Here is a 13,695-nt window from a genome sequence, read left to right on the forward strand (position 1 = left end):
GTATAAACATAACCTAAGTAACAAGTAAGACAAAAGAGGACAATAGGACAGTAGGACAGGGACGGTAGGCACAGAGGTGCGCTTATGCACGCCCCTTACAGACTTTTCAGAAAGGGAGAGAGGTCGACTTTAGACAAACTAAGGTTAAAGTCTAAGCTGAACTTCACATCCAGAAAAAGGAGCGCCTTCTGCAAATGCAACCCTTTCTTCTTAAAAAGGCAAACGTTCCTTTCCCCCCGCGCGCCCTTGTCAGTCCCGCAGAAACTTGACTCCAAGGGCGGAGGAGGCTCCCGTACCTACCTGGTGTGTCCTTCAGACCGGCATTCTCCGCCCTTCGGCTGTTCCTCTTCCTCTTCCCCCTCCCCTGCCGCCGCCGCCGCTGGTAACCAGCCCTGTTTTCATTACTCCCCACCAGCAGGAAAGGGGTTGGGTTAAGCCGCCACCCAGAGTCCAGGCGCTCCAAGCGGAGTCCCTAGTTCCCTTCCGGAGAGGTGAGCGGAAAGGGTTTGCTGCTGTCGACCCGGAGTTCAGGACAAGGGGGCTTTGCGCCATGGCTGGATACCTCGGCCTGTGGATACTCTCGGTGAGTTTGGAAGCCCACCTGTTGCTCCCGCTTATTCAACTCGTGCCGGCTCTTGATGAAGGGGAGATGCTTCAGATGCCCGTCGAGGAAAAGAAAAGGGGGCGTTAGGGAGACCCTGGTTTTTTGGAAAAGGAACCGGCGCGCTCTCTCCTCTGCGGGCGAACCGTAGGCTGAATGGGGGCGACCGGTCACAACGGTGGCTCCTCTTTCAGCCGAAGAGCCGCGCCACGCCCTGCGAACCCAGGTTCACTCCAGATGCTAATCGCGCTTATCTCAGTGCGCAAAGAAGGAAAGGTGTTGGTTGGGTTTTTTTAAGTGCCTTTCGGGGGGAAAGAGGCGTTTGATATTGCGAGAAACTTGTCGAGGCTGCCATTTTATATATAGTCTGGCGCTTTCTTGGAAAGGCTGACCTGAAATCTCGTTCGGTGGTTGGGTTTGCAGTGGGGAATCTGGAAATTTGTGCTCCTGTGTTCCAAGTTCTGCTTACATTTTAATAGGTTTGCTTTAGAAGGTCAATTTGGATTTGAATAAGAAGTCAGGAATAATTTTATATATAGTCTGGCGCTTTCATGGAAGCAGCTGACCTTAAATCTCAACTGGCTCGTTCGGTGGTTGAGTTTGCAGGGGGGAATCTGAAAATTCGTGCTTGTATGTTCCAAGTTCTGGCTGCATTTTAATAGTTTTGCTTTAGAAGATCAATTTGGATTTGAATAAGAAGGCGGGAATAATTTAAGGAAGCTCTGGAGCTGCGATTCTCCACTTCAACAACTTTTAAGCTAGGGGGACTTTAAACCCAGAATTCCCCAGCTAGTATATTGATTGGGGAATTCTGGGAGCTAAAGTTCACACAACTTAAAAGTTTCTGAGATTGAGAAACACTGCTCTATAAAATGGTTATTCTTTGCTTTGGGGATGACAAAAGAGATTGGCCACCAGGTTTCCAGCCCTTGAATCGCCTGCTAGAATTCTTTCTTCTACAAAGTCTGACAGGCTGCCCTGGTATCTGGTGCCCTCTAGAATATGACTGGGGAAAAGAATTCCCAGAATCTTCTGTGGCATGGTTGTTGGGGTAGTAGTTCAAAATACTCCCCAATAACTGACTTGTGATAAGTAATCTCTTGTTTAGTCCTATGGGATGTGCTCATCTACAGGCAAATAGTTGGGGGAGTGGGGGGACAGGGAGAATACATTTTTTTGGGGGGGGGGACATGCAAAATATGCCAAAGAGTAATCTTGGAAGGTAGACTGGTAGGTAGAATGATAAGTAGAATGTGGCAATTGGAATGAAATAATAATTATACATCAATTGAGCTAATCCTGATAGGAAGGATAGAATATATGTGTGTGTTATATGTTGATACACACACACACATATGTATATGTATGCATGTATACACACACACACAACACACATATTAGAAGCAGAGGGACACAGTGGCTCAGCAGCTAAGATGCTGAGCTTGTTGATCGAAAAGGTGGGCAGTTAGCGGTTTGAATCCCTAGCACCATGTAATGGAGTGAACTCCCGTTACTTGTCGCAGCTTCTGCCAACCTAGCAGTTCAAAGCACGTAAAAAATGCAAGTAGAAAAATAGAGATTCCCTTTGATGGAAGGTAATAGCATTCTGTGGGCATTCAGCATTTAGTCATGTTGGCCACATGACCATAAAGACGTCTTCAGAAAACGCTGGCTCTTCGGCCTTGAAATGGAGATGAGTTGGGAACAGCTAGCACATATATGCGAGGGGAATCATTATTATTATTATTATTATTATTAATTAGATTTGTATGCCGCCCCTCTCCGTAGACTCGGGGTGGCTTTACCTTTACCTATATTGAAAGCAAAATTAACTCTAGTTTATTCTTTAAAGGGACAGCTATTTTTGCTTTCTATTGACACTTTTTGAAGATTTCTATACACTCACTAGGAGATGCTGGTCTGGCAGGGCTGCTATTGCGATTAAGAGAGTTCTGCATGGGATGGCAGCCAATAAAATATGTTAAAGTGATCATTTTTGTAGAATTGCCAGACAGTTGTAAAGGAAATTGGTGACAAAATGTTCTGTGATAATAAGGTGCAGACAGGTTATTTACCTGTTATTTGTGGTAAAATCTCTATCCCCAGGAAAAGAGACATACCAGTAATTCATTTATATTGACAAGTAGAATTTCCCCATATTTCAAACAGCAGGCATTTTCAAAGAAATATTATGCTTCCTTCAGCGTTTTTTTTATCAAACTTCCTACACTAAACCCTATTCAGATTTTGGACCTTAGCTTCTAAAACCTTGACCTTTATGTCCAGCATATCTGGATGAGGCTGTCCCAGAAAGATTAGTTTAGAGCAGTGTTTCTCAACCTTGGCAACTAATTTTTTTAAAGTGTCCATGGCATTGAAAGTTAAGGAAGACAAACATTTGGCAAGTCACCAATTTTTTTTATTCCCACCTTCCTTTTTTTTTCCTTTGTGACTCTGCCTGTCCATAATAGTTACCTCCCCCCCTTTTTTAAAAAAAAAAGTTGGGGATGATCAAGAAAAGCCATTGTGGGCTTATTTTTCCTCATGGGCTGGAGATCCTTGAAGAGAAATTTTATTATCAGTCTTTTTCATTTCCTTCTCATGTTTTTATGCCATCATGAAGAGCTACAATTAAAACAGTTAATGAAACTCACAGTAATGAAAAAAGAAAAAATGATGTTAAATTATATTGCAGAAGTTTAATTTTAAAATGTAAAAGTTGCCAAGTTAAAAGCTAATACAGTACTTTATATTTAAATCGACCAACATTTGACCAAAGGAAAATGTCTTATTGTTTCACATTCTGCAAGGTGCCGAATAGATTTTTAGTTACCTCACTGAAAACATCCAATCTATGAAGATTTCCTACTGAGATTTCATTGTGAATACTTGCATATACCTTGATTGCTAGTTACAGTGTGTGTGTGTGTGTGTGTGTGTTTCGTTGTTGTGTTTTTAACTGTTGTAAGAGTCACAATGATTAATTGGTCAGCCATATAACTTGAATAAATACACAGAATTGCATTGCTTGTGAGCAAAATAAGAAAATTTAATGTAGAAGTTACAAATAAAATTCAGAGAATTGTTTTCAGGGAATCCCCAAATGGGAGGAACAACAAAAGATTTAGAAAAGGGAAGTTGGATAATTCATGTATGAGGAAACTCACTTTATTAAGGAAGAAGTCGCACAATAGCCTGACTAATTTTGAATCCTCCAAGCAGTGTTCCCTCTAATATTTTTGGGGGGTGGGCGGAAAAGTATAGTTTTGGGACTGGGCGGCACAGAAATAATAAATTAATAAATAAATAAACAAACAAACAAACAAACAAATAAATAAAAAAAACCTGTTTTGCCTCAGAGAATTTCAAAATAAAATACTGTACTGTGTGTCTATAACAGTGAGCTCATAATAGGGCAACTCTATCAATATCAAAATGGCACTTAAATAGTTGAGCTAGTTTCAAACTAGATTTTGATTTTCTTTCTCTCTTCCTTACTCCCATTCTTTTTCTTTTTCTTTTCCTTCCTCTCTTTTTTCTATCTCTTTCTCTCCCTTCCTCTCTTCCTCTCTCTCTCCTTCCCTCTCACTCTTTCCCTCTCGGCTTCTGGGCAGGTTTGGAAAACTCTGAGTTGATGATGATTTCTAAGTGAGCGATTGCTCACTGCTCAGCTTAGAGGGAACTATGCCTCCAAGACAGACTAAAATATTTTTAGTATGTTAGCAGAACTATACCAAAAGTAATGGGGTATACCTTGTTGCCCCCAAAATAAGACATCCCCTGATAATAAGACCAATCAGGCTTTTGAGTGCATGACAATAAGGCCAGGCGCTTATTTCAGGGTTCAAAAAATATAAGACAGGGTCTTATTTTCGGGAAAACATGGTATTATAATCCAATACAGTGAATGGAACAGATCAAGGAAGCTAATAATTTATTTAAATTGCACGCTACTCAACTCTCAATAATTTTGGGAGGAGCATATAAAACCATGTACAATATGGGGAAAGATGGCTTCTTAGCATTACTACGGCTCTTCCTTCTCACAGTACTAGAATTTTCACTCTTTCCATGAAACTGGCTGGTAGTAAATTCAGGAGAAACAGAAAGGAATGCTTCTCTACACAACATAATTTTTGGAATGCAAAATTTATACTGTAGGATACAGTGGAATACTATGGGATACAGTGTCAACTTTTCCCTTAAAAGGAACTTAAAGTGAATCAGTTGAATTAATGGAGAATCAGCTCTATCAGGGATATTGCTTATGGCAGCTATGGTAAATAAAATGCATTAAAGAGCAATATTCCTGAAGGTATTTGAGGGACGACAACAAAAGCATTAGTGGACTAACACAAAGCATCTGATTAGCATCTTCATAAAATAGATATTAGATCAGATGGATACTACGTTTCAAAAGGTCCTTGAAAATCCTGAAATGCAACCAACCTGAGTCCTATTCAGACATTTTCCGTCTAACTTCAGCATTGAGGAGTGAAGAGGTAAAGTGATCGTCCTGTATACACACTCTCATTTTGGTATCCTTGTTCATTTTAATTTAGAATAATATCTGAAATGGAGAACCAGTTGTGAAGGAATTTTGCATAATGTTGAAACCCAGACTCAGCATTATACAAAAGAGGCTTCTGCCTTCATTTTGAACATGCAAGAGCTGTGGAAATGGTGATAGAAGGATAGAATCATCTTGCTAGTTCTTTATGCGCAAAATTAATATCGTCTATAGAGGGTTTTTACTTAAAAGTTAAACTACCTATTAATCAGGTTTAACGTTTTGTTATTGAAAGTCCCTCCTTATAAATGGCTTTCAATCTTGTTGAGAGGGGGAAAGATAGATCTAACTATATTTGTTTCCAAAAGGGTAAAAATTGGGGGTGGAAGACTGAATGGGTAGGATTTTAATGGGGAAAATGGCATAGGTGCCCGTTGTTTCTCCAGTACAAAATTCAGTTGCTTTTAATATGTACAGTAGAACCCCGACTTACGAGACTAATTGGTTCCGGAAGGAGGCTCGTAAGTCGGAACGCTCGTATGACGAAACATTGTTTCCCATAGGAAACAATGTAAAGTCAATTAATCCGTGCAACAACAACAAAAACCGCTGCCGCCGAACGCGGAAGTTAGCGTTCAGAGACAGCTGCGAAGCAGCGCGCTTGTTTTAAAACGTGGCAGCCGGCCTGGGGGGCTCGGGGACTTCCCCCCGAGCCCCCCAGGCCGGCTGCCACGTTTTAAAACACGCGCGCTGCTTTGCAGCTGTCTGCTGAATCCGAACGCGGAAGTTAGCATTCCGGATTCAGCAGCCAGCTGCGAAGCGGCGCGCGTGTTTTAAAAGGTTGCAGCCGGCCTGGGGGGCTCGGGGGCTTCCCCCCGAGCCCCCCAGGCCGGCTGCCATGTTTTAAAACACGCGCGCTGCTTCGCAGCTGTCTGCTGAATCCGAACGCGGAAGTTAGCGTTCCGGATTCAGCAGAGAGCTGCGAAGCAGTGCGCATGTTTTAAAAGGTCGCAGCCGGCCTGGGGGGCTCGGGGGCTTCCCCCCGAGCCCCCCAGGCCGGCTGCCACGTTTTAAAACACACGCGCTGCTTCGCAGCTCTCTGCTGAATCCGAACGCGGAAGTTAGCGTTCCGGATTCAGCAGAGAGCTGCGAAGCGGCGCGCGTGTTTTAAAAGGTTGCAGCCGGCCTGGGGGGCTTGCCAGGACCCCCCCGAGCCCCCCAGGCCGGCTGCAACCTTTTAAAACACGCGGGATACAAGCGCCAAGGAGCTGTCTCCTGAAGCCGAAAGCGGAAGTTAGCGTTCCGGATTCAGCAGAGAGCTGCGAAGCGGCGCACGTGTTTTAAAAGGTTGCAGCCGGCCTGGGGGGCTTGCCAGGACCCCCCCGAGCCCCCCAGGCCGGCTGCAACCTTTTAAAACACGCGGGATACAAGCGCCAAGGAGCTGTCTCCTGAAGCCGAAAGCGGAAGTTAGTGTTCGGCTTCAGGAGACAGCTCCTTGGCGCTCGTATCCCGAATGTGAGCTCGGGAGGTGAACAAAAATGTCGCTCCCCTCCCAGCTCTTATCTCGAGTAGCTCGTAAGTAGAGCTGCTCGTATGTCGAGGTTCCACTGTACTGTCTCTTTATCAAGCATTTTCCTCATTCCTGAATAGGTAAAGAGGCTAGTAGAAAACCTATTTTAGATTCGCCGATTCTTTATACATTGATTGGTGATAAACATCTTTCATTTCTAGAATATCTCAGGTTTTGAGGCCTTGCCTGATTGGTACTTTTCAACACTAAGTATAATAAGGTTAGGAATTTGAACTGCTGTAACTTCTTTTTTGCCTTCAGAAGTTGTGGGAGCGTCATCTCTGGAGGCTTTCAAGGAGGGACTGGACTGCCATATCTCTCAAAAAGTCTCTCTCTGTGTGTATGTTGGACTCTAATTTTTTTTGGGGTGGGCGGAAAAGTATAGTGTCTGAGCGGCAGTCCCTTTGGTAATGGGCGGCACAGAAATATTAAATAAATAAATAAACAAACAAACAAATAAATAAAAAACCCACCCTGTTTTGCCTCAGAGAATTTCAAAATAAAATACTGTACTGTGTGTCTATAACAGTGAGCTCATAATAGGGCAACTCTATCAATATCAAAATGCCACTTAAATAGTTGAGCTAGTTTCAAACTAGATTTTTATTTTCTTTCTCTCTTCCTTACTCCCATTCTTTTTCTTTTTCTTTTCCTTCCTCTCTTTTTTCTATCTGTTTCTCTCTCTTCCTCTCTTCCTCTCTCTCTCCTTCCCTCTCGGCTTCTGGGCAGGTTTGGAAACTCTGAGTTGATGATGATTTTTAAGTGAGCGATTGCTCACTGCTCAGCTTAGCGGGAACTATGCTAGACGACCTACATGGTCTCTTCCAACTCTGTTAGTGTTAGAAATGTTGGAAAACAAAAAACAGAAGTTCAGATTTTTCTTCCCTGAGTTCAAAAAGTTGTTAGTTCCATTATATTGTCTTTGCCATCTGAGGATGATTAATGTTTTGGATAAATAACACTTTTCCATAATACTCCTGAAGGAACGGAACTCCACCTTAATCTAATTATACTTCCCTCCTCTCATGCTTGAGCCCAATATTTTTCTTGTATAATTCACACTAAAGCTTATCATAGGCAAGGCTTGTTTTTTCCTTGTATTGCAATTTTTTTCTTCAGAACTAAGTGAAATAGAAAAAACGAGTGGGGAATTTTAAATTGCAGGTTCAAATGTATTGTTTCTTTTTAGTCTCAGTTCCCCTCCTCTAATTTGTTTTGTTTTGTATTCTGTTTCCCTTTCATGCCATCTTTTCACTGATATTAAATAATGTATATACTTGCCACAGGCAGTTTACAATCTGAACTACATACTTATTCTCTCTGACTTAAATAGGACATATTTCCAAAACAAGTATGTGGAGAAATGCAACTTAAACAGTTTTTTCAAATTCAGAACTATAGGAGTAATTATCTAGAATTACAGAGGTATTCCTGTCTCAGGGAATGCTTGGAGATATTTTGAATCCTTTAGTGGTAATGACTGCCCATTGTAAAGAAGTGCCACCATGTATTCAGACTGAAATGAAAACTCCTGCAAACGTGAATTAATTTCCTGAACTGTTGTGTCACTAAGGAACTATGTTCAAACAAGTTTAACCAGTCTCAGAAGTCTACCAGACTATTCGCCTGCTTTTTGTCACAGAGGATACCATATCTGCACTGAACAGTTTCCACTGTTCAGTGAAGATTGTTCTTGGAAATGCCCAGTCTGGAAGAGACAGAACGATAGTTTTCATGCACACACATATAGGAATACAGTATTACGAACAAGTTGACTGCAGAGTAAAAATGATTGCAGCGTGCTTCCTTGCTTCAATGTGAAGTGAAAGTAACTGAGTATAACAAGAACTTCATGTATCCCTCCTTACATAAAGGAAATTGGACTAAACTGATCAGTCCATCATTTCAGCAGCATATGCATGATGCTTCAAAGTAAGAACCATTGAATTCAAAGACCTTACCACGGAATAACCATGTTTATGGCTCATTGGCCTGGTTTTTTCTATCAAAGTGTATTTGGGACACGTTCAAATAAACCTTTTGTGAAAAGAAAATGATTTGTGTTTATAGGTAGATGTGGCATCCTTTTCAGAATAGGCTAAATATTTCAGAAAATTAATTTTAATCATTAATTGAATCAAGTTCAATTTTCATCATTTCATTTCTGTTTCTGAGGACAACTTCTAACCAATGAATGGATTCACATATGTAGATGCACCAATGCAATTTGATATTCTAATTATCTTTCCTTTGAAGGCCGTCTTTCATACGTGATCCTTTTTCTTATGTTTAATTATGGTAATGTATGTTATTGTCTTGGTGAAATATTAGAATTCTTCCTAAGCTCCAAAGAAATTATAGATATTTCTGTTTGTTATAGTTTTAATCATTTTCACAATTGTGCTATAAAGCATACTGTATTTGGTTGTGGAGCACCTTATATTTGTTCATCTGTGGAATTTATTGTTTTTTTTATAGTCCTCTCATATTGTTTTTTAAATTTTACATCCATAAACTTATTTTTTTAAATTTTTTATTTATAAGCCACTTAAAGCAATTTTTGGTAGAACTATGAATGATCACTAACTAGTAGCAGATACAGAAACCTGAATCTTTCCCACTATTATTTGGTAACCTGGAGTTTTTAGAGAAACTTCCTCAACCTGATGGCTTTTAACCAATGAAATCTGAGTTTTTACACACTGTATTTGAAGAACACCACCCTGAAGAAAGTTAGTTTAAGAGATATTTGTGATGAGTCAGTTGATTGAGTTCAGTAAGATCTATGACTTCCATGCATTCCTAAAGTAATGATATCACCCGTTTCCAGCCTGGTGCCTTTTAGAAACATTGAGTGTTCATCCCAATGTAATAGCCTGCATGCCCAAGGAATTTTAGTTGCAACATCAACTACAGGGAGGTCATTGGGTTCAATGACCCAATGTATGGTTTCATGATTCATTGCAAATACACACTTAAGCTTCAGAATTGAATATAACTAGGATGTATTAATAAGGGGAACCTGCCTTCTTATCTCTACTTTTCCTTAAGTGGGAGCATCACATCTGCACCTAGGAGGATGCTATTTTCATAGGGGATTGGAACTATATTTACAACACAAAGAAGATATTTCTGCTCTACTGATTCCATTATCAAAATATGGAGTTGATGTAAATAAAAATTAAATAAATAAATTAATAATTGTGTCTACATAAGTATTTTCCCCTATACAGAACTTGACTGTAAAAACAAAGAGGATTTAGGTGTCAGTCTGAACTTTCTAGAGAAAGTTGAGCAATAATCTGAATTTAAGGGGCTTAGACACTTTGCCTTTGTCATGGTTGGATCATTTTCTGATACAGCTCAATTTTAAGGCTCCAATCCTTCCCCGCAGGGAGGCGTAACTGATTAGGTGATTCAGCCCCAGGTGCTTAATGGACCCAGAGGGCTTTTAGAAGCTGCTTGGGCTGTTACTGGATTTGCTTGTACACGATTAGTGAAGTCCCTAATAACGGCCTGGAATGCGGCTGCAAGAGGGCTCTTGGATGGATTGTGCCTTTGTGACCTCTCCATGGCAGTAGACCCTGGAGATCTCCCTGGTTCACTGAGGAACTCGGGGGATAGAACACCAGAAGAGACATCTAGAGACGGATTGGAGGAAAAGTAAATCTGGATCTAACTGAACACCTGTAAGAGCTCATATTAAGACTTACCAAGTGGCGCTCAAGGTGGCAAGATATGCATATCATATTACCTTGATTGCATCACTGGAATCCAGCCCAGCTGCCCTGTTTTGGGTGACTCCCTCCCTCCTCAATTGGGGGGGGGGGGGGGTCGACGAACATTTACAGGGAATTGCTGAGCAATTTAATGAGTTTTTCACACAGACATCAACTTCAATTGGAATGCAGTATCGGCTGACAACGAGTCAGTTGAAGTGGCAGGGGCACGTCTTAGTCCTGTTTTGTTGGAGGATTTAACCTGGAAATGTCTGATGAAGTGGACTCGGCCATAGGAGCTGTTATCTCCTCCACCTGTTTATTGGACCCGTGTCCCTCCTTTCGGCCAGCAGGGAGGTGACACAGCTGGGTCCAGGAGGTTGTCAACACTTCCTTGAGGGAGGAAGTTCCTCAGGGGCCAGTCTTCTCCTCTGTCCCCATGTTTAATATCTACATGAAACTGCTGGGTGAGATCATCCTATGATACAGGGTGAGTTACCATTAGTATGCTGATGACACTCAGCTATACATCTCCACCCGTGACAACTCAGCGAAGCAGTGGAAGTGATGTGCCAGTGTCTGGAGGCTGTTAAGATTTGGATGGGTGTCAACAGGCTGAAGCTCAACCCTGAGAAGACAGAGTGGTTGGGGGTCCTGCCTCCCAAGGACAATTCCACCTGTCCATCCATCACCCGGGTTATGAGCTATAAAGCCCTACATGGCATGGGACAAAATTACCTATGGGGCCGTCTTCTGCCTTATGTATCCCAGCAATTGATTAGTTCCCACAGAGGTGGCCTTCTCCAGGTCCTGTCAGACAGGCCATGCTTTCTGGCAGGGCCTAGGGGAAGAGCCTTCTCTGTGGCAGCCCTTGCCCCTCTGGAATCAACTCCCCCTGGAGATTTGCACCGCCCCCACCCTCGCAGTCTTTTGCAAAGCCCTGAAAACATATCTCTGTTGACAGGCTTGGGGGCACCCAGCCCTTTAATGAAGAATAATTAGAAAAAATATGGATGTCTGTTTCTTAAATATGTAGAGGTTTTTAGAATTAACTTAAATTAGATCTTTATGCTTTTAGTAGCAAGATTTTTAGTACATTTAAATATTTAAATATTAGATTTCTTTATATATTGTATTCTTTGTTATGAATCACCCTGAGTCTTAGGAGAAGGGTGGCGTAGAAATCTGATCAAATACGGTAAATAAATTAAATAAAATGGCTGCCAATATTCCAGATAAACATTGGGTATACTTTTAGTTTCCTTAGCACAAAGCTGTTATCTGTTCACAATTTATAAAAGCCCGTGGTTTTTCAAGTTGAAACTCCAAATACATTCTTGTTTGCCAGTATCTAAAATATTGTCTGTATAAGGTGGGCATATTAGAATGAGAAAACGACAGTATTTTTTTTTAAATAAAAGCTTAGCTAAAATGAAGATATTAACTAAAAACAGATTAAGCCAAATCACTTTTTAAAAAACTATACCAAGCTGACATTTCTAGATCATCTTGTTAATGATACTGTAATTGTATTTGACACAATTGTTTATTGTGTTAGAATGTATGTGGTAAACCATTATTTAAACAATACAGGTGGCTATATAATCTTAGGTACTAAAATGTAATTAATTCATTTCAAGGTTTGTTTCAATCGTCAAGGGGCATTGGATCATGTTTGAATTTGCTTCCTATGTCTTGTTAACACTTACCTAAAATGCAAATCTAACAATATTGACCCATTAATGATGATCCAACTGTTTTCACGTTTTGTTTATATTCACATCTATGAAATTCCATAGTTTGCTTCCATTTTCTGACCATATTAAATGTGAAAACATAACACTGATTTGGTTTTAAATATGCATCCATTTCATTATTTTAAAAATAGTTTAAATATGCTTAATGTCTGGATGGAGTAATGTGAACTATTTTAATTAGATTTCAGTGATGCTAAAATATTGCAGTGTTTAATTTTCTTAATGGTTTATATTGAGAGGCTAATTATATTTTTAATTGCTGTATCTGTCTATTGCAGAGTTATGTAATCTTTGGAAATGGACTTCATTTGGAGGTAAGAGACGATCAATTTGAAGGGGTTTTCTGCGTATGTTTATGTGTATTATTAAGAAGGTTTTTAAAGGTTTAGGCAAAATGTTCTAAGTAATGTATTTCCAACGATTGTCAAGTGTATATATGATATATAGAATGTCTATGGCAATCCTCAATCATCCAGTAAAGGTGCTTTTTGAAGAGTCAACTGGACTTTCTAGTTTTTCTTTGAAGATACAGTATTTCACTTCTTATCCAAGAAGTTTCAGCTCTGACTGGATGGTGGGGGATGGAAGGATTTATACCCCTTACAAATGATCAGTGGTTTACAATGAGTCTAAATCCTTACATTCCCTATCATCCAGTCAGAGCTGAAGTAACTTCTTGGATAAGAAGCCAAACATCTTAAAAGAAAAACCCAAAAGTGCAGTTGCTTCTTGAAAAAGCACTGTAATATGTTACAGAAACCATAGATTAAAACAACAGTCAGTGTCCAGTCAGTGAAGCAGTGGAAGTGATGTGCCGGTGCCTGGAGTCTGTTGGGGTCTGGATAGGTATCAACAGGCTCAAACTCAACCTGACAAGACAGAGTGGCTGTGGGTTCTGCCTCCCAAGGACAATTCCATCTGTCCATCCATTACCCTGGGGGGGATTACTGACCCCCTCAGAGAGGGTCCACAACTTGGGCGTCCTCCTCGATCCACAGCTTACATAAGAGCACCATCTTTCAGCTGTGGCGAGGAGGGCATTTGCCCAGGTTCACCTGGTGCACCAGTTGCGGCCCCATTTGGACTGGGAGTCATTGCTCACAGTCACTCATGCCCTCATCACCTCAAGGTTCGACTATTGCAATTCTCCCTACATGGGGCTACCTTTGAAGAGTGTTCGGAAACTTCAGATCGTGCAGAATGCGGCTGCGAGAGCAATCATGGGCCTCTCCAGATATGCCCATGTCTCATCAACACTCCGCAGCCTTCACTGGCTGCTGATCAATTTCCGGTCACAATTCAAAATGTTGGTAATGACCTATAAAACCCTACATGGTATCGGACCAGAATACCTCCGAGACCGCATTCTGCCGCACAAATCCCAGCAGCCGATTAGGTCCCACAAAGTTGACCTTCTCTGGGTCCCGTCGACTAAACAATGTCATCTGGCGGGACTCAGGGGAAGAGCCTTCTCTGTGGCGGCCCCGGCCCTCTGGAACCAACTCCCCCCAGAGATTAGGACTGCCCCCAGCCTCCTC

General features: G+C 41.3%; 1 protein-coding gene across 1 annotated transcript in view; it reads left to right on the forward strand.

The window, feature by feature from the left end:
- Positions 1-320: 320 nt before the first annotated feature.
- LOC139164944 (desmoglein-2-like) overlaps positions 321-13,695 on the forward strand; it is a 35,886-nt gene continuing 22,511 nt past the window's right edge. The window contains exons 1-2 of the mRNA XM_070747692.1: positions 321-583; positions 12,436-12,471. Of these exons, the coding sequence (XP_070603793.1) occupies positions 551-583; positions 12,436-12,471 (69 nt within the window). The 5' untranslated portion in view covers positions 321-550. The remainder of the gene's footprint in view (positions 584-12,435; positions 12,472-13,695) is intronic.

Source organism: Erythrolamprus reginae, chromosome 3 (assembly GCF_031021105.1).
Source record: "Erythrolamprus reginae isolate rEryReg1 chromosome 3, rEryReg1.hap1, whole genome shotgun sequence".
Taxonomy (NCBI): Eukaryota; Metazoa; Chordata; class Lepidosauria; order Squamata; family Dipsadidae; genus Erythrolamprus; species Erythrolamprus reginae.